This window comes from Ciona intestinalis, unplaced genomic scaffold (assembly GCF_000224145.3).
Source record: "Ciona intestinalis unplaced genomic scaffold, KH HT001212.1, whole genome shotgun sequence".
Lineage (NCBI taxonomy): Eukaryota > Metazoa > Chordata > Ascidiacea > Phlebobranchia > Cionidae > Ciona > Ciona intestinalis.
Window position 1 is genome coordinate 1 of NW_004191533.1, and position 21,347 is coordinate 21,347.

A 21,347-nucleotide genomic window follows, 5' to 3' on the forward strand; every position below is an offset into this window, starting at 1 on the left:
GGAGTAGTCCAACTGCCGTCTATGTGTGTCCAAAATAGAGCAAAAGTAGGTGACTTTGGCAATGGGTTTAAACGAACTTGTTAAGTTTTATTTGTGTTTTCCTATTGTGGGAAGGTGTAAAACAGCTTCTATTTACCTTACCAAACATTTTTTAGAAAAAATGTATAAATTTAGCCGCATTAAATGACTAAAATGTCGCAAATCAACCGCTTCTATTTCTAATTTTTGACTTTTTTTGACAAAGAAAACAAATGACACGTGTTTTTTACATTTTTCAACCTTAAAATTTGTTTTTAGGCCCAAGTTTTTCTGTAATTTACCGAAAAACATACATTTTTCCTATACCTACTGTGTTATTTTGGACCCAAATTGCCGTTCAATTTGTGTTTTACGTAACAATGGGTTGGACTACTCGGTATTTCTATGGCTCTGCACACCTGCGGATACACGCGGGGGTACATGCACAGCATGACGTACTGCGGGATTTGGGGGTACATGCGGGCAGAGCCATAGGTGTTTCTACGACTCTGCATGCGGTACGTGCTGTTTACAAGCGGGTACGTGCTGTTTACAAGCGGGTACATGCTGTTTACAAGCGGGTACATGCAGTACAAGCGGTACATGCGGTACATGCGGTACAAGCGGGTACATGCGGTACATGCGGTACATGCGGTACATGCGGTACATGCGGTACACGCGGTACATGCGGTACATGCGGTACATGCGGTACATGCTGTACATGCTGTACAAGCGGGTACATGCGGTACATGCTGTACAAGCGGTACATGCGGTACAAGCGGGTACATGCGGTACAAGCGGTACATGCTGTACAAGCGGGTACATGCGGTACATGCTGTACAAGCGGGTACATGCGGTACATGCTGTACAAGCGGGTACATGCGGTACAAGCGGTACATGCGGTACATGCTGTACATGCTGTACAAGCGGTACAAGCGGTACATGCTGTACAAGCGGTACATGCGGTACTTTATGTTTTAAAAGGGTCCGTCATTAGCACCGTATTTTTTATTTCAGTTTCGCTTTACACTGCAAAAAAGCTTACTAATGTAATGACTCCTGAAGAATATGATGGTCCTGATGCTAGCAACTTTGTGAAAGTTGTCCGAAAATTAAGAAAGAGACTAAGGCAAATTCAACGTCTGGAAACATGTGGTCGAGATTTAACAACAGAAGAGAGAATAAAGGTTAGTCCATTGGTTGGTGCTAGTAAAGAATCTTCCCCCCCACCTTATTTGCTAATCACTAACCCCTAAACCCTGATTAGGGGGTTAGAAGTTGATAGTTAGGGGGTTGGTGGTTTTAGGGGTTAATGGTGGTTAGCAAATAAGGTGGGGGGGGGAAGGTTCTTCACTAGCACCCATGGGTTTGTGGCGGAGATAAAACTTAGTAATATTTTGAATACCACATCAACTTTTGTTGTTGCACTATGGAATGTGTAACTATTAATGCATCATGTTTTTTAAAGATCCGCAAAAAAGGCTATTTATTATCACATTAAAAATTAAATATGATGAAGAATATATTTATATTCCTGTAATAAATATATACACTAAATTTTCGTTGAAAAAACGGTAAAACATGCAACGTGCGCAAATTATTCATTTTATGAATATATATATTTGTCATAACATTGCATTTATAGCATTAAAGTACCCTACCAACTTTGGATATGTTGTTGTGTTTGCAAATATATACCTAAAAAAGGAGACATTAATTTTCTGGCTAAAATTGTGGTTGCTCTGTTGTTGTATGATTTAAACTGCATTTGTTTTTCAGTTGGAATGCAAAAATAATATTCAAAGGGAGCTGCGTGAAATTCTTGCCGAAATTAATCGAAGAGATGAATCATTTAATTCTTCTGTTGATGTGAACAAAGAAATAAACCTTGAAACTGATAAAGAAGATTCTCATGAACTTGGTAGGTAACATACCTCATTATAACTTTACAAATAAATTTCTAAATAAACAGTTAATTTTTGTATGTGTGTACACAGCTAACTGATGTTTTAAAAAGTGGGCCATTAACAGTGGTTCTTTTATATGGTACAGGCCAATGGCGGTTACTTGGTCAATATTTAGGAGTGCTGACAACTAGAAGTTGGCCGAAATTTGCGTTTTACAGATAATCGTTATCGTGCAGAACAACCATTTTTTCTTTTCTACAACTTGCAATATTGTGAATACAGTTATTAATTTTGATTAATACTGATCATTTCATATGTTTCGTTACAGCGTCAATTATCCGTTTCAATGGAAAAAAATATATCGGTCAGTCTTTACTAAACCCAGACATAGCGTGTGAAAAAGATATTTCTGGAGATGTAATAATACTGCTAAAGTATGAGCGAGCCGAGTACTAATGACTTTTTCAAGGAGAAAGACGTACGAAAATCGTTCCTGATTAATCGAAAAGCACTGCTATAAAAATCATATAGAACACGTAGTTTGCGTTCAAACGCTGCTTTACGGGGGTTAAAAGTTTTTACGGGGGTTATTATAAGCAAGCTACATTGCAGCTCACTATGTATTACTATCCTTTCTCCTATGATCGAAAGGACAGCGATTTTGGCTTCAAGCCAACCATTTCTCGTGCGGTGCTGATCGTGGCCGCAACGCACCAACGTTCTGCCCCGATCAAGGCATGATTGCCGCTACGCTCATCTTGTGCGTTTCGTTACTTCCCAGAAGCAAATTCCCATCGAGCAAAAATTAAAGGAACAGAAAGTCAAGCTGAATAGATTTTAGTTGCTTCTCTTCCTTTAACTTTAATAAACTTTCGCTCTCGCGTGTACCAATCGCTCTCGCATTTAAACCAATCGCATACGGAAACTTCCCGTTTTCTAATGGAAATTGGCTACCCGGTTAACACGACCATGAAGCCCTGCTGCGCATGACAGATTATTGTTAATTTACGTCAGCTGTTTCATTTAAATTACTGATCGAAACTACGCTATTTTAAGTGCGCACGTCCTCCAGACAAAAGGTTTTAAGCGCGCGAGTTAGCACTTCTATTGTTTACGTTATTGAGGGTGCTTGCGCACCCACTGGCACCCCCAGTGTCCGCCGTTGGTGCAGGCCTGCAGGGAATGCTTACCCTGAGAATTTTACAACTTACAGCAACCTTTGTATTTTTCAAACTTATAACCAAATTATTCCTATCTTTTTAATAAAATAGATTTAAGTTACCAAATATTTATGACTGTTAATCTGGACAACCCATGATTGATCACTGGGTTGGAGCAATGTCTGTTACGTGTGTTGCCCAAGGACACATGTGCCGACAATGATAGCAGTTTCAAGCATGGAATATAGTACTGTTTGGTTACAAATTTACAATCAAATGCAAGCGACTAAAGCACTAAGCCACAACCTAATACAAGTAGTATATTAACCCTTTATTTTTGGTGGTAATTTAAATGGTTAAAATAAGGGCCACAGACTAGCGATTTATAGTGATATTCAGAATATCATTTTAATTCTAAAACTATATATATCATCACTTGTCACTACTAATATTTTTATTTTACAACGTTTAGTTATGCAATGTAATTATTTAAATAATGCCTGTTGTTTCTATTTAAAGAACCTGATGATCAGCATGAGGAAAAACTTGAAAAAGAGAAGGACTGTGTCTTTCAAAACAATGAATACACTGAGTCTGTAGTTGTAGCTGCTCCTGTTGAACAAACTAATGGTATATGTGATAGTTGATATGATGCAGTGATTGTACTTTCACATAGAAAGGTCTTCTAAATAATATTTCTTGCAGTGACGTCAAGTAAAGTAAAACGAAAAATTCTGCATGAATGGAAATCCCTACCCATGTTCACCAAAGAACTTGAAGGACATCACGATATAATTACTTCTGTGGATTGTGATGGTAATTGGCTTGTCAGTGGCAGGTGAAAAGTTGTTAATCTTCAATACTTTAACATGTTACGATTGTTGTTACCATATAACATTTGATAGCCAGGACACTTCAGTAAAGGTGTGGGATTTAAATTCAATGGACGAAGTTCGAAACATGACTGGCCACTCTGGTTGTGTAACTTGTGTACAAATTTTAAATAATTGTGAAAGTGATAGAATATGTAAGTATTACCATCTTAATATGTACTTATTAAATATCTATATGCAGGTACTTGTCCTGTGTGGGGCAAAATGTCCAACGTGCAAATCATATTTTCTTTATAAGATATTGGTACAAGAGGTAATACTGTAGATCGAATATATTATGCATGTGAATGGTATTATCATTATGGGTATTGGCAGGTGAGAAAAATATTTACCTGAAACCTGTATAGTGATTCTTAAATAAAACTGCTTGTAGTTTTTTGTGTCATAGTTTTTGCACGTCTCAAGTCTCAACCCTCATTACCTCAGAAAAAATGTTTCGATTTAAAACTTTCGTATCTTATAAGAATGTTGCATATATATGTATAAGTATGCATATGACGCGAATGTGTTCAAAATCGGGATGCACAATAGTTACATTAAAAGGTGGCTTATATATTTGGTTCAGCTAATATGCATTAATACTCTTACAGGGAAAGTTAACTCTATGGAGTTCAAGTTACTGGTTGATGCTGATGGTGAAACATTGTTAAACAAACAAAAACTTCTTTTAACATCTTCCCTTGATTGCTTCATAAAACTATGGGTCATACCTGATGGTTGTTGTGTAAAGTCAATATACATCTTCTCCCCTCTTACAGCAATGTTGTATTCCTCAAATCTTTTATTTACTGGTATGTGTTACTTCTACTTTACTTCTAAAGTTGTTGTTTAAATTTCGAAACGCTTAAAGTTACATTTTTATCAGGTACAGATTCAGGCAAACTAGTCGTTTGCGATATCTTAAGTGGATCACTTGTTCATGAATCAATTATTCATACACAGGAAATATCTTCTTTAAAGGTTCTCTCTATGTTTATTATGTTATCAATATAAATAAATGGATATTCTTGATTGTGTGTAACAGTCAAAATAATGGGTTTATTGTTATAGCGGTTTTGCAATATATATATTTTTTTTCTGCTAAACCATTCCCAGGGGTAATAAATAGTTCGATAAAACAAGATGGCGGTAGTCAATTTCAACAGCGCAGTGTTAAATTCTTGTAACAAACATGTTTTTTTAGATAAAAATCTATTATTTGCCACATATAAAATAGTTTACTATGCTTTTTCATATCAGTCTAATAGTTTACTATGCTTTTTCATATCAGTCAAAACATTAAAAACAATGCAAGCAGTTTTTTAAAGTGATTTTAATTTATTTTGTGAATAAATAAAGCATTCACGATCCTTCATACCTGTTTTAACACTGTGATTATACAATACCAATACAGTTACTTATTTTGATTTTTTTTGTCGGAAAACGTATTTGTATCTGTCTATTTGCGCCAGTCTAATAATCAATATTGTTTTAGTGGCATTGCAATCATTTAGTGACCACTTCATTTGATGGCTCTGTCAAAGTTTGGGAGGCTACATGTGATCTTCATGAAACTGCTGTTTCTCATATGCTTGAAATGGAACATCTTTTTACGGAAGTGTTATCAGTGAATGAGTCCAGTGGTTTAATAGCTGGAAGGCACATACACTGTGTTGTTTCATGGAATGATAAACTTATAATTGGTGATGATGGAACCAACCTAAAAGTTGTTGAACTTGACTCAGGTAATGGTGAAAGTTTTTTAATATTGTATTTAAGAGACTACATTGTATAGATCTAACTTACAATGTTCTATTCCATGCAAGGAAATATAACAAGATATCCGAACCACAAACTGTGTTCTGGATTCACAAACTCTATGTTTACATACAAGAATATGTTGTTTGCTACTTCATATAATGTAGATACTGGGAATGGAGCAATAAATGGTAATATTTTTTTATATTTATAATGTATCTTTATTATGTATTAGTTTTTCTAGGAATATCTGTGTTAGCAGTTATGTGCTGCTAGTTATTATGGCAAAAAAACTTTTAAAAATCTTCTATTATATATTTTATAAATGTTTTCTTACATTTGTAATGCGATTGGACAACTTTCAAATATATTTAGGCGAAACAAATTAGTGTGACCATGCTATGACAAACTTTTATTTTTTAGTTCGTTCTCTGTGTGGAGATTTTCCATTGTTATACTTGCTACGTTTACTAACAGCGATATGCCACAATTGACATGCGCATGTGTGGATCTGACAAATACTAAAAATCTCTGTTTTTTTACTGGAGGAACCAAACTAATGATCTGGAAAACTACATTGAAAGATGATGAGAAAAGGTCGTTTACATTAAAATAATTGTTTTCATATTTTAGTAAATAATCGTGAATATGCATGTAATTGGTTTGATGTAGTCAACAATATATTTATGTTTAACAGATGTTTTAACACACAGGTTGGAAAGTTCGTATGATGAGGTAGTCAGTACCTATATACAACGTCTGAATAAAACCGCGTCACCATCAGATGAATCAAGTTCTAGTGAGACTGAGGATGAAGGTGGTTGGTGGTGGACAAAACAAACTATTTTAGGAAAAAGAAAGAAAAATAATGATGATATTAGTGATTTTGACTTGGACAGCAGCAAAAATGAAATACAATCTAAACCTGTTGACAGCAGGACAGGGTGGTGTATGGTCGTTTAAGTTTAATGGGTAATTACTGTGTTTAGTGTTTAAATTATCTATGTATATATGTGGAATAACAGCTGAATTTTGATATTGAATCATTAAGCTTGTTTACTAATTTAGTTTCAGGTTTTTATTTGTACATAAATATGATTAGTAGCAATACTATTTATGAAGTTGATACTGTGTTACATGCTGATTCAGTGGAATGGTGTCCTATCAACAACTATCAAGATTATCTGCTGTGTGGAACTTATCAGTTAAAGAGCTGTGCTATAAAGAGTGATGATACAGATTCAAGGATTGGGTGTTTGCAGCTGTATCAAATTGACAACAAATCTAACATAGAGGATTTTAAATTGAAACAAGTGTTTCAGGTGGATGTAGTTGGTGTTTTAGATATGAAATGGTGCAATCAGCCCTTATTGGAAAATATGCCAACACTTGCTACTGCTGATGCTCATGGTTCAGTCAAATTGTTCTCACTATATATAGATCAACATAAAAAGGCAAAAATGAAGAACTGGTGTGAAGTTTTAAACCCAAACTCTGTTGCTTTATCTTTGGATTGGTCTTCAAAACAATGCACTAAAGACATACAGATTGCTGCAAGTTACTCAAATGGCAACCTAGGACTTCTGAAAGTGTGCGAATCTGATGCAGTACTTTTGCAACAATGGAATGCACATGGTTTTGAAGCTTGGATTACCGCTTTTAACTCTGAAAACGATTCTGTTCTTTATTCTGGTGGTGACGATTGTTGTTTTCGTGGTTGGGATCTACGTTGTCCTGAACATTCCTTGTTTAATAACCGGTCACATGATATGGGTGTCTGTTCCATCCAAAGTTGCCCAAGCAATTCTAACTTACTAGCGACGGGAGGGTATGATGAACATGTGCGAATATGGGATGTCCGAGCTATGCGACCAAAGCCTTTGACAAATTTAAATGTTAATGGGGGTGTGTGGCGTGTTAAATGGCACCCAAAGTTGAAAGATGTTTTAGCTGTAGCATGCATGCATAATGGATGTTTTATTTTACATCAGGACCAGGTGTCCTTGAATCTGTGTTCTCGGGCACATTACACCAATCACCAATCACTAGCATATGGAATTGATTGGTGCTATTTAGAGAATTCTGTGAGCCACTTTTTAGCTTCTTGTTCATTCTATGACCATAAATTGTGTCTGTGGAATTTAAACAAACAGTTATTGTAGTATTTTTTATAAATTGTTTTAACTTGAGAATTTTTGTCGAAAAATACATATAAAGAAATGAATGTCACTAACATTATCATAAAAATATAATTAACAGGTTGTTCTTCCTTGAAGCACATTGCCCAACCGGTTAATCATCACTGGATAAATCGCAGCAATTTACAAATAGATTTGGTTCAATGAATAGGCACGGGTGTTACCACTTCATTAAGAATGATGTAAGATGAATGTACACTATACACCCTAAAGTTCATGATTTGCACTGCCACAAATAAAGTTCAACATTAGCGTCGTTGCCTAAATTAGTTCCGTAAAATAAACGTTAAATTAGACTATAGGTTAGGACCATTGGTACATTATTTCAATAGTAGTATGTATCTTCGTTTGCGACGAAGAACAGTAGAGGTTTGATGTATATATATAACAAAAGAGCACAGTTCTAATGACTGTACAAGTACAGGGTGGGGGAAGATGGGACACTTTGTCAGGCGAGACTTTCTTTTTACGGACCCTCATTTAATGATAATCGGGAAAATAAGGTTACAGTATTATCACGACTTTATAAAACGCCTGTCAAAGCTAGTTACTGTTTTTAAATAATAAAAAAATATGTAAAATGGAAACAGTATACTTTGAAGAGGTAAAAAAATGCGAAATAGTAAGGTGCTATTTTTTAATGCTCGCTAAATCATAGTAAAGCCAATGCATTTTTTTAGTTTGCGTCTGCGAGCGATTAAACTAGTTTCATAGCTTCATAAAACAACCTTGAATATTTCGTACAGTTTGATTTTGTCTCATAAAACTAGTTTTAGTTTTGTAAAAAAACACTGGGATGTAAGCATGAAGAAAATAGGCAGGGGTCATTATGAATATTGGTTTAACGGTATATATATATATGAAGTTTACATGGCAAAGAAACTAACACAGCCTGTTCAACTCGGTAGGTTAACTAGAAGTTGCAGAATACTGCTAATGTAAATATATTTCAATTTAGGGTCCCACCTTCCCCCACATTGTAGTTTTGTATGTTTTCATTGCCAAACTTTAAAAGATTTGCCTTTAATTTAGTAATTTATACCTGAGGGGGTTTTCAACTATAAGATACTGATATAATAAAAAGATAATATTTTGAAGATATAATTTTGCGCCCTTAATTAAACAGGAAACTAATCGTCAAAAACTTGCTAAGTATGATTTAATTTAAGTCCAGAGATAACGTGCCCAAAAGGCATCTACTAAGCTGGGGGAAGATGGGACACTTTAACTTTTATTTTCTCATCCCATTCGGTAGAGAACAAAGAACATATCTTCACAATTTTCATAAACCGTTGTTATTTGTTTAAACTTTAGAACGCAATCACGATATTCGGATATTTTAAGGTGCTTTTCCGTCTCCATCTATACCCTATGCCATAGGCATATAGCCTACAAATTAACGATGAACAATTTATGTTTATTAACTTTGTTTTCATAAGAATCAACTGATATCCATGACATATGTGGACTCTTAATATTATTATCCCTATCTTGAGAATGAACCTTAATTCAAATCGACCTTCAAACGAAAAGCATTCTCTTAGTGGTAAAATGTAAAAATGAAATGTTTTTCCTATAACATAGTAAACATTGTCTATACGTAATGAAACTGAGCATAGATCTGTATTGAGGATATATGATTAGTCTAAACAGTTAAAACAAGTGAATAACATTGCGGTACTAACGATCAACATATAAAACAAAATAAATATCTTTAAATAGTTTACACACTACTTCAAACGAACATAAACATTTTTTTGATTAACAATTTTTTTCTTGGAAAATCCTTCCCAGTATTTCCTCATTGCACTTGGTATATCTTTTTCAACATATCTGACTAGCTCGCCTGGATAATCAATTGCATGGGCCGCATTGACTGAGTTGGCATCCATTCCAGCTTTTTGGCGTAGTATGCCAGTTAACCATACAGCATCCAATGCCATTACTCTAGTCACAGTTGCTTTGGCAATAATTAATCGAATTGTTGAAACGGATGTTGTGTAAAATCCGCCTTGGCAATGAGCGGGCAGAACATCGGGTGGGTATAGTTCACTTGTTATGCTCCACGGATTGTTTACGTCCCTAGAAGGAGGGTCAGAGCGACGAAAACTGAACACGCAAATAAAGGGAAACACATCCGAAATCATACATGCTTTTGAAGCTGGCTTCTGGCGTTTTACAGTTTCAGTTATTGACATAATAAAGTTATCCAAGTTTAGAACCATATTATCGTCACATGATGAAAACAAAAAGTTTGCTGGAATGTTCTTTACAATCCAATTCATTCCGGCTACTGATCTTGCAGTGAAATGACTGAAATTAAAATGTTTATTTTAATAAAAGTGAGTAAATGGTCAGATTCAATTAAAAAATTAAAAGTTTATAATGACTGTTACATTCAGGACACTGTATATCATTTAGATCGGACTCGGGAAAAGACGGGCCTTTTTTAAATAATCCACTTTTACTGTTACACATACGGTGATGGACAAAAACAATGTTACAGTATTATTTAGCAGTATTCTCACCGTCCAACAAATTGCGCGGAAAACGCGGTTACTGTTGTTAAGTATTAAAATTCGATGTTGAACGATTTATACATTACATTGCATTATATACATTATAACACTTTTTCAATAACTAAAAAAATAATATTAATAATATGCTCATTTTGATTGTTTATTGAATCACATTATAACTGCCCAAATTCTGTATAGTTGGCGAGTTAAAGTCTCTTCAAATTTGTTTTAGTTTTGTAAAAAAATGCGATATGAAGTAAAGTAGGGCGGGGAAAGATGGGAGACACTTAGCACAGAATATCCTAATATCTTGATCATTTTTTAAACAATTAACAACGGTCTATTGAAGTCGTGATAATACAGTTTTATAATTCTTTGAATGTTTTTAGTTTACTACCAAATGGGAATAGAAAATAGAATAAAAAGGTGTCCCATCTTCCCCCACCCTACTATACCACGAGAAAAGTTGGCAGCGGTAAATATGTGTTAAATTAGGGAGCAAATCAGCAACAAAAACGATTTGTGTTATCTACGTGTATTCTTAATAAAAAATTCACTTAAATATTCAAAATTAAGATTGATTTTAAACTGTCCCGACGTACTAAGTCTGTCATTTAATTTGTAAAATTACACCTTTTGTGCGAATCGCTAAATAACTTCTCATGTGTTTTATTATATTTTTTTCTGAATTGTTAGCAATTAATAAAGGGTATGATAATACTGTTATCGCCTCAAACCGTCATATATGTGCATAAGGGTCCAGTCTTTCTACTTCCACCCTACTGTGTATATACTAAGTAAAAACTTTTTGTTTTATTTTAGTTAAAGGTAAAATTAAATAATTTTAAACGTGTCATTTACACATAAACAAAAAACGACTTACTCGGTGGTTTCCTCGATATCGATCTGCAGAATATCGCCGTATTTTTCATTTTCTTTTTTTAATTCTCCTTGTAGTGCTGCATTCTTTGGTCGTGCTAACAAAAAACACATTTCTAGATTTACTCCCTCGATTCTAGTGATTGACCCCCAGGTCTCTCGTATTGCTTGTCTGTTGACGGCGTTGACGGTCCACGATTTGACCATCGTAATCATAGCCCAATGCTCTCGTGGATCTAGATAAAACCCAAAATATGAGGTCAAATATAAATAAACAGCACCGAATAAAAAACCGTTATTCGTAAGTGTTGGTAATGAACCTTGTCTGCCAACAAAAAAAGTTCACAACAATTTCGGAATAAAAACAGTATTGCTAGTCACATCAAGTTTGAAACACATTTTTTATGAAAAACATTTTTTTGTTGTTTTTAACTCAAACTACAATCATATTGACACCTGCCTACTTTTGTTAAGTTTATATCTCAGCTTTTTTTTCACAAAACTGAAACGAGATTTATTAGACAAAATCAAACTGTACGAAATATTCACGGTTGTTTTAAGGCCGTGGTTCCCAACACGTGGGGCGCGACCCAAAGTTGGGTCGCCTGATAATTTTTTTGGGTCGTTTGGTTTTGTCAGTTTGTCATAGTTGCGTTTAAATTAAATGTAACTTGCCTATTAAACATTGCAACAGGCGGTGGTGAACAACCTAAAAATGTTACAGAAGTAGAACTGATTTATATTTACGATGTTTTCCTCAACCAAGCAGCATGTTTATTACGTAATAGAAGGGATTCACACGTGGATTCATTGCATCATAATAGCGATTGTTTGACCTGGCAATTAATTACGACATAATAGCAATTCACACGTTGATTGTTTGCGTCATAATAGCGATTGTCCCCTTGATTATTTAGCCTGCAGGTGGTTGAAAACAGTTTGGATATTTGCTTTTTAAGTAAAGTATACAAATGTTTGCAAAAAATGCTTTGTACGCGCGTAAAGCAACGCCAAAACTCACCGATAGCCAGCGAGCACAGCTATAGCTCATTAGTGATTTGATAAACATATTATTTTCTGAAAAAGTTAATGCTTTTGCAGTGCTGCTTGTTAGGAGTTAGTGGTTGGGAGTTAGGGGTTAAGAGTTAGGGCTGGATTAAGCAGGGCTTTAACTAACATAAAACACTGCGAAAACAGGATTATAACGTACTGTAACGTACGTAATATATCACTATTGTGACGTAACATACCGCTAATGTGACGTAATAAAGCGTTAACCTTACGCAGGTCAGGCAAATTACGGTGACGAAGCATGTTTTCGCGCATTTTTAAAGTTAATTTTAGACACGAACACCCGAATTTTTTGCAAAAATAATTAAACAGTAAGTATCAGTAAGGTCTATAAGACATTTAGAAACCAAAATTGTCACTGACCACCAGCTAAAGGATTACCCGTTTGCAATGCAATCTTGTATGGCTTTTAAAATTTTACGACAATATGCTTGGGTCGCAAGATTTTACCGAACTGAATTTATTTTTAAAATGGGTCGCCTTAAAAACGAGTTGGGAACCACTGTTTTAAGGTATATATATAAAACTAGTTTAATCGTTCACACTCGCAAACTACAATATTTATCGGCTTTATTGTGATTTAGCGACATTCAAAGTCAGCACCTTACTATTTCGCATTTTTACATGTTAAAACATACTATCTCTATTTTATGTATTTTTTTTAATATAGTGGGATGAGGGAAGATGGGATACACTTTCTTTCTATTTTCTCGTCCCATTTGGTTATCAACAAAGAAAATTCAAAGAATTATAAAACCATATTCTCACGACTATCATAGACCGTTGTCAATTGTTTAAAATACGATCAGGATATTTGAATATTATGTGCTAAAGGTGTCCCATCTTCCCCCACCCAAAATATATATATTTAAAAACCGTAATCGGCTTTGCTTTTTTTTAAGAAGTCGGGATAATACTGTCGAATAATTATGTAACGGTATTTTCCTGATTATCGTTAAATGGGGGTCCGTAAAAATCAAATAAAAAAGTCTCGTCTGACAAAGTGTCTCATCTTCCACCACCCTACTGTATATATAATCTATATAAAGTACACGTAAATCCGTCTATTTAATTAATTTTGAAATAGTTCTTAACTATAATTTTACACACCTGGTGGACTAAAACAGCCGTTATTGTCAGGATTGACTTCTCCAATGTTCTGCATAACCTTCCATGGGACGAGAAGGGTTGAAGAAATTTTCCAAGGAATTTTTAAGTCACCAGTAAAGAAAGGTGCGCCCGCCGTGGGGTATTGAATTACAATGTTTTTCCGAAGTGATTCCAAAATTGGTTTGCTCCTGTACTCTTTTGAAATATTTTTAACTTCCACATTTCGTTCCGGTAATTGCATTGATTTCATGGGAAACTTGAAATTACGTTCTAAATCTTGAATAAGTGTGTTTTCTTGGGTATCTGGCACCTCATTTAATTTGGTCAATTTTTTAAATATTGTTTGTATTTGAAAGGCAATTTCTTTTTCAACCGTGTTGTCCTCTTCATTATATCTATGAAAACAATTTAAAACCATAGCATATGGTTAAGTGATCGAAAGACGGGACCCTTTAAGCAAATATTTTGGGGTGATACCACGAAAATAGTTCTATCTTACCTCTAACAACAATTCAAAGAAGGCGGGGTAAGACGAAACTGTTTAAAACTCTTGTTAATTTTGATTAATGAATGAATTTATTGTTAGAAATACACGTAAATAACACGAAAGCATATGTCATGCTTTGAAAATCAAGTTTAAACCACCATCTTATACCTACAGAGTCTTTGTATAATGAATCGGCGCAGTTTAAATATTAATGGGACTTATTCAAACTTCTATTGATAATATTGTATCCTACAAATGCATATGAACTTATGATAAACAAACAAATAATGTTACAGAATTATTCGACAGAAAAATCACGACTTTATAAGCGGGCGTCGAAGCCGATTACTGTCGTTAAATATTAAAAAAAATGTGTTAAATAGAAACAGTTCCGTGTGTTATAAAATACATTTTTAAACTGTTTTCAATTAATAAATTAATGATGGTACTTATTTGTAGATCACCCAAAAACATTTAAATTTGGAAATATTGGGCACTATGTGCATAAGTGTCCCATCTTTCCCCACCCTACTTATTCTAAGTGCCTGTGACTGAAAGAATACGTTTTTTTTGTGTAGGATAATTTTATTATATTAGTATATCATAATTAAATAACCCTAAAGGTATGACCTATTAAATTTAAAGAAAATTTAGATTTAATAATAAAAATCGAAAACACTATAAAGTGGGGTAAGGTGGAACAAAAATATTTTTTTATATAGTAGGGTGGGGGAAGATGGGACACCTTTAGCACATAATATCTAAATATCATGATCGTGTTTTAAACAATTACTAAAGGTCAATAGGAGTGATGGGCATATAGTTTTATAATTTCTTGAAAGTTCTTTGTTTACTACTAAACCGGGCGAAAAAATAGAGGTAAAAGGTGTCCCATCTTTCCCTACCCTATACTGTATTATTAGATACTTGCACGGCCTACTAGAGATACATAGCATATTTTAACGACTGCTGTTTTGTTACTAATTTTCTTCTCTTTGTTGTTTTAATTAATCTGGTCTTTATTACTATACTCAAAGGTTAAATAATAAAGAATGTTTTCAGCGAATAAATCGCGGTTTGCAGCAAAAAGCCAAGTTCTAATTAATTATTACGTCAGAATCAGAACGAGTCATTGTTAAGTTAAGGTCACGTGGTCAAATCAAGGGTTACGTGGTGTAAAAATGGGTGATGACGTAGTCGATGGGTAATGTCATATCTCTACTCATCTCTAGTATAGGCCGTGGTTTCTGCAACTTGTAGTTAACCTATTAACCTATACCGAAAAAAAACTGCGCTAGTTTCTTTGCCATGTAAACTTTATATATAGTAGGGTGGGAGAAGATGGGACACTTTTAACACAGAATATCGAAAAACACTGATCGTGTTTTAAACAATTAACAACGGTTTATGGAAGTCGTAAGGATATAGTTTTATAATTCTTTGAATGTTCTTTGTTTACTACTAACTGGGATGAGTAAATAGAGTTAAAAAGTGTCCCATCTTCCCCCACCCCACTATATATAGTTTAAAATCGATATTTTTATGCCTATTCACTCTTGATTTAACCCATCCTCACCCCCGCCTATTTTTATGTTTATATTTCGAATTTTTCTAGCAAAACTAAAACTAATTTTGTGAGACAACATTGTACTGTACGAAATATTTCAGTCTATCATAATATAATATATATTTAATTGCGATACTACATGATTCAAATTCGCAAACTACATTCTTATTGTTGTGCCTTTTTCAGCCATTAAAAGTATGTTGTATTCGTTCGTCTGTTGAATAATAGTGTAACATTTTTTGTCTATTATTAAATGGGTACCCAAGAAAAGAGATTTAAAAATGTCCCGTCTTACCCCAAATTCCGTCCTCCCTCACCAAAATATTCATATATAAGATCGTCATTAATGTACACAGGGCAGATTTTTTGTCTGTGCTTTATTGGATAAAACACAATAGCCTAAACAGAACTCAACTGACAAACACTATTACACAGGTAAATAATGAATGAGTGTTCGCTAGTCCGTTACTTATACAATATGTAGATCTTAAGCTATGTTATACATGGTTGAACACGGATAGGTAATTTTTCGCTTACTTGACTGGTACAATTGGGCTCCGTACTGAACTGTGCCAGAAACGTCGCGTCATGAAAGGTAGAACGAATATGCAACAAATGTACACCAACACGGACCAGATAATGACATACAATAACACTTTCTTTTTTATCCAGATTGTCATATTTCATTACTAATGCAGAACGGTATACCAGTGTTACAAAGTACTTTAAATAAATTGGCTGTATTTTTGCTAATAAAAATTAAGTTAATTATTTATTTCATCTGGTTTTAATCATTCTGATGGCAGTGCACCGCCTACATCACGTCACAGTATTAACAATAACTGTAAAGTAATACGTATTTCCTATCAACCTTTCCCGGTTTGCGTATATCCCTCTATATAACTAGTAATATATCGGTACTGGACAATGCAGAGAACATTACTACTGGAGCTTAACCTCACCGGGCAACGAAGTGTAAAGAGTTCATAACAAAGAAGCAGGCATGGGTTGAATACAATATTGTACACACATGTAAGACTAAACTAAGGTGGTGTTCATACAATTTGATTTGCAAAACTTTGAAACACAACTAATATCATTTCAAAAATAGGTTTTTCCACTATTCTCTTTTTTATAAACGAAAAACACGTTTTGCCGGCGCCTCAAAACTGTCTGATACATTTCTTCTTATTATTATTTCACAAGAACCTATTGTTCCAAGTTAAACGAACTTACTTTATGTTCTATGTTGTGCTATCAGTATACACCTGCGTTTCAAATAAATTGTTCTCTTTTGAAATACTATACTTGTGTGTTATTTCGCCATCACACTTCTTTTCCAAAGATTATGACTGAGCTTCGTAAGGTAGAAACCTTCTTCTGCACCAGTTCTCTCTCTTAGCATTTACAACACAGACGAAGATTGTGGAAACGACGCCGATTCCCACAAGTAGCACATTATTTTCATCGTAGGTAAAGCCGATGGAGTTTGGTAGTTTGCGAGTGTGAGCGATTAAACTAATTTAACAGATTCATAAAGAAGTAAAGTATATCGTACAGTTCAATTTATTCTCATAAAACTAGTTTTAGTTGGGGAAAGATGGGACACTTAAGAACATAACTATTTTCAAAATCAAATAAAATAATTCAAATACATACATTAAACCACACAAGTAATTTAGCCGTTCGCACAACAGGTGTAATTTTATAAACTTGAAAACACACTGCGTAAGACAGGGCAGTTTAAAATCATTGTTAGTTTTGATTAATAATGGCTGAATTTATTATTATGAATACACGTAAATAACACGAAATAATATTGTACGCTTAAAAATTAAGTTTTAACATTCTTTTCCATGCCGCACTGCTATAGTTTTTAACATGTTTACCTACATTATATTATTGTATAAAGACAAGAAAGAGAATGGTTATGAGTTAGGTTTTCAAAGCGTACAGCATTGTTTCGTGTTATTTACTTGAATTCCTAATGATAAAACCACTATTCATCAAAATAACAATGATCTTAAACTGCCATCTTATCTTATGTGTGTTTTCGAATTTGTAAAATTTCAACTGTTGCTGATAGTTAAATAACTCCTTGTGTGTTTTAAGATATTTTTTTTGAATTGTTGTCAATTAATAAAGGATTGGTAGTACTATTAAGGAAAAATAAATAAATATTTTTCAATACCGCTTAGACATGACTAACCGGGCAATTACACTCACATTTTCTGTCATCAAGCGCTAGTGACAATAATATCGATTCCATTCTGGCGGAGCGACGAAACAGTGTATCAACTTTCTAAACGATATAGTTTTTGTGCACGAGATATAGATTTTGTCATAGATTGTCTGCAAGGGCTGCGCTCTCTTCTTACACTCGTAGAAAATATAAGAAAATACCCATGATATATAACTTATTGAATTACTAACTAACCAACCAAAGTTTGCAATATTGTTTATTTTCTCATATAGTGGGTTGGGAAAGACGGAACTCGGCGTAAGACGTTCTTTTTCTTAACAATCTTCTTTAACGGGTATACCCATTTAATTACAGACAAAAACAAACGTTACAGAATTATTCGACAGTATTTCCACGGTCCAAGAAATTGCGCGTCAACGGTTATTGTTGTTATAGGGTTAAAATTCGGTGGTAAAATTCGGAATACAACATTGTTTCAAAAGCTAAAAACAGTCCCGTTTGCACCCGAATCCCGTCTTTCCCCCGCCCCATACTATATATCGATCCTACAGTAATTTAATGACTGTTGAAAAAGGTAATTTTGGTGTTAAATGTGTATTTACGTGGTTCCTAATATATAATATTGTAATTCACCTGTTTCTTTTATTCGGGCTTTATATGCTCTTGCTTTAAATTGTAGTTGGTTGATGAAATGCACAATTCGGGATTTGTTATTCGTTGATAATAATAGCAATGGCATATGTAACTTAATTTAAATAAATATTTATCATTTAAGAACAATAAGTAAGATTCACGCGAATATTTATTGTAATGTATTGTAACATCGCATGAATGTGGGACAACAGCCTTTTCCTGGTTAAACCGACGCCTATATATAAGCGTTGTTAAAACTGTAATTGTTAATTGTTTGTTCGAAACAAACAGTTGGTGCGAACAGTTTAATTTCTACGAATTCATGCGTCCATTCCGGTAAAATAACATATATGCTGTTGGAATCGAAAACATAGATTTAACCAACAAACTAAAAATGTCCAACCAAGCGTGATCTTTATAGCGTTAAAATTTTTAAAATGTAAATAGATTTGGAAACAAAAGGTTCCCTAACAAAAGGTTGCAAATTTTTTTGATGGTTTTGTATGTTCTGTTAAATTGACATGTTACTTGAATTTAAATTGCAACCTGTGTAGTGAATTTTTTTAATTATTCTTACTATAAGTGACCGCATTTCCTTTATATTATGCTGATTTTTGGAGCATCTGGTTGACGGAAGCTTTGACAGCAGGAAAATCTATGTAGATATTGCCTTAGCGTTTTGGCTGATAGTTGTTTTGTAGGCACTGCCCATCGCCCAGACTACGGTCTGCGATCAATAAAAATCGAATCCCGTGATAATGGAGTTAGTTCGCCCATCAGCCCGTAGACAGTTGTTGTGCGGATCGAAACCGTGGACTAAAAGCTGGGTGTACATTCTTTGAGACGCGTTATTTTGATATCAGTCAACCGTGTGTTCTTGCAAGTATAAAGTATAGTCTGATAGTTATTCCAGTTAATTTAAACCTTAGGTAATTCGATAAATGTAGGAAATGTTGTTTGAATCGGTTTATTTATACAAAGTAAGTTGTGATAAATTGTAAATTAATCAACACTGCTTCTTTTAATGGGTGCTGTAAGCGTAGATACGATTTTTGGAATGTTTTAGGGTGGTTTTATATATGTTTTTCTTCAATTATATTTCTCTATTAAAAAAAAACAAAAAATTAAACACGTTTAGTGTTGCCATAGGTACAAAAGATAAACTGAGCACAGAAGTTCTAACGTGTTAGCAGTTATGCGGTAGAGAGAATTAAATCAATTTTACAAAGTTCGTGGCTGTGTTGACATGACAACTAAGTAAACCGCCTGTTGTGAAACCAAAGGGAGTTTAATATTTAATATAATCTCGGTATTAGGTTGCTTTGATTCTGAAATGGTATGAGACCACATACTGGCTGTATGTACTGGACGGTCTTGAAGTGGACCTTAATTGCTCTTATACACGTTATTAAACCACTACAGATTCGTAGGAACAAGAATAAAGAAAATCAATAGCGTAACAGCAATATGGATGGACGAAAACTAAGTTTGGTTTGTTAAATTAGTTGTGGAAAAATATAGATCAAGATTTCGAGGTATTTTGCACCGTTTATATTACTATTGTCAGATATCCTGAGTGGCCTCTGTGGCATTAAAACTTTTGTAACATTTTTGGAAAAACGTGTTCACTGTAGCTTTTTGGCACCATGACGATCAACTTATAAACTATGTAGTTAGCAACTTTATTGCTTATTGGTATAAAGCATAGTAGCGGATTGACATGGTGTCAGAGATATACGTGGAAACTTACATCAATCCATTAACTGGCATTGCATGAGCTGGATCATATGTAGGCCTAGAAACAGAAACAGAAAAGTCGAATAATTTATTTATTTATTTTCATATTAATTATAGAGAATAACTTCCGAAGTATGGACAAGAAGATCTGAAACCGGTAAGATTATACAAAGGGGAAAAATCAAATATAGTAAATAGACAGAAACAAGTTTCCATCAAAGGTTCTAAAAAATAAAACATGCAGTCTCGCTGGTATTTTGTTTTCTAACCTTGGTAACACAGTTTTCAAATTGTTCATTTATTGTCAATTTTAAACATTTAGTTTATCAATGTATTAATTTCTGTTTACGGGTCACTAAACATCGCAAAATAGACGTTGTTGGCGTAAAGCATTTTAGAAGAACAGTTAAGCGCTTTTTAGCGTAAAATATCGCAGAAAGCTATAATACAATGGGGGAAGGTGGGACACTTTTACAAAATTATACGACAATATTATCACGACTTTATAAAACGCGCGTCAAAGCCGATTACTGTTTTTAAATATTTAATAGGTAGAGGTCAATTTAATAGGTAGGGGTCAATATGATCTTAATTTGAGTTAAAAACACAAGCAAATGTGTTCGAGTTAAAGTATATATAAAGTTTACATGGCAAAGAAACTAGCACAGGTGGGTAAATTCGGAAAGTAGTATGAAGGGGGTATACTCGTAAAGGGAGATATTTAAAAACCCCGATTTGCCCTCCGTCCCGTCTTCCCCCCCCCACTATATGCCTTTTAGCTACATAGGTACGTGTTATAAGTTTGTCGGATTGGTTGATACAGAGCCGAGGTAATATTGCAACATGGAACATATACCCCCTGTATGATAAGTGTATGCAAATAGCGATTCTGCGAATAGCGGGTGTTAAAGATCCAATCAACTTTAAGGAATCATTTAACTGATACTAGCAGTTTAAAGCTGTGTTATCATAAAAAACACAGCAATTACAACTGTAAAATTTAAACCTTTTTTGTAACATCTTACCCCAATTTTGGGTTGATTTCTATTAAGGTTTCAATTGGACCACACTGAATATTATAATGACCTGTATATTTAATTTTTACACATCCTTATATAAGCTGAATGAATGAAAGAATGAATGAATGAATGAATGTAACTTACTTTATCCTCGCGTGGCCGGAAAACGACAGTCGTTATTACACGGGTTTAACACCTTGTGCCAGCTT

General features: G+C 34.2%; 3 protein-coding genes, 1 long non-coding RNA gene and 1 other non-coding gene across 7 annotated transcripts; 4 read left to right on the forward strand and 1 right to left on the reverse strand.

Moving 5' to 3' along the window:
• Nucleotides 1–1,008: 1,008 nt before the first annotated feature.
• On the forward strand, nucleotides 1,009–6,783 carry LOC100179169 (mitochondrial division protein 1). Its single transcript, XM_002119635.5, has 11 exons — nucleotides 1,009–1,205; nucleotides 1,798–1,939; nucleotides 3,605–3,715; nucleotides 3,791–3,923; nucleotides 3,991–4,112; nucleotides 4,569–4,769; nucleotides 4,844–4,938; nucleotides 5,453–5,702; nucleotides 5,784–5,906; nucleotides 6,139–6,312; nucleotides 6,429–6,783. Exons 1-10 carry the CDS (start codon nucleotides 1,071–1,073, stop codon nucleotides 6,207–6,209), a joined length of 1,383 nt encoding a protein of 460 aa, XP_002119671.1. The 5' UTR covers nucleotides 1,009–1,070; the 3' UTR covers nucleotides 6,210–6,312; nucleotides 6,429–6,783.
• Nucleotides 6,467–7,939, forward strand: LOC113475717 (diphthine methyltransferase-like). Of its 3 annotated transcripts, none has more exons than XM_026840355.1 (2): nucleotides 6,467–6,687; nucleotides 6,865–7,939. In XM_026840355.1, exons 1-2 carry the CDS (start codon nucleotides 6,684–6,686, stop codon nucleotides 7,875–7,877), a joined length of 1,017 nt encoding a protein of 338 aa, XP_026696156.1. In that variant the 5' UTR covers nucleotides 6,467–6,683; the 3' UTR covers nucleotides 7,878–7,939. The 3 variants fall into 3 exon arrangements, with proteins under 3 accessions (XP_026696156.1, XP_026696154.1, XP_026696155.1); XM_026840353.1 differs by having other exon boundaries at nucleotides 6,506–6,687; nucleotides 6,784–7,939; XM_026840354.1 differs by having other exon boundaries at nucleotides 6,586–6,687; nucleotides 6,838–7,939.
• Nucleotides 7,940–9,517: 1,578 nt separating this feature from the next.
• LOC100181500 (beta-1,3-galactosyltransferase 4-like) lies at nucleotides 9,518–16,841 on the reverse strand. The gene is made up of 4 exons (XM_002120154.4): nucleotides 16,084–16,841; nucleotides 13,493–13,887; nucleotides 11,316–11,547; nucleotides 9,518–10,226 (listed from the first exon to the last, which is right to left on the reverse strand). The coding sequence occupies exons 1-4, from the start codon at nucleotides 16,224–16,226 to the stop codon at nucleotides 9,644–9,646; spliced, it is 1,353 nt and encodes a 450-aa protein (XP_002120190.1). The 5' UTR covers nucleotides 16,227–16,841; the 3' UTR covers nucleotides 9,518–9,643.
• A 2,820-nt stretch (nucleotides 16,842–19,661) lies between these two features.
• LOC113475718 lies at nucleotides 19,662–20,286 on the forward strand. The gene is made up of 2 exons (XR_003397491.1): nucleotides 19,662–19,917; nucleotides 20,237–20,286. It is a non-coding gene; the product is annotated as an uncharacterized LOC113475718 (long non-coding RNA).
• mir4099 (microRNA 4099) lies at nucleotides 20,020–20,113 on the forward strand. The gene has a single exon (NR_034494.1). It is a non-coding gene; the product is annotated as a microRNA 4099 (primary transcript).
• Nucleotides 20,287–21,347: the final 1,061 nt, after the last annotated feature.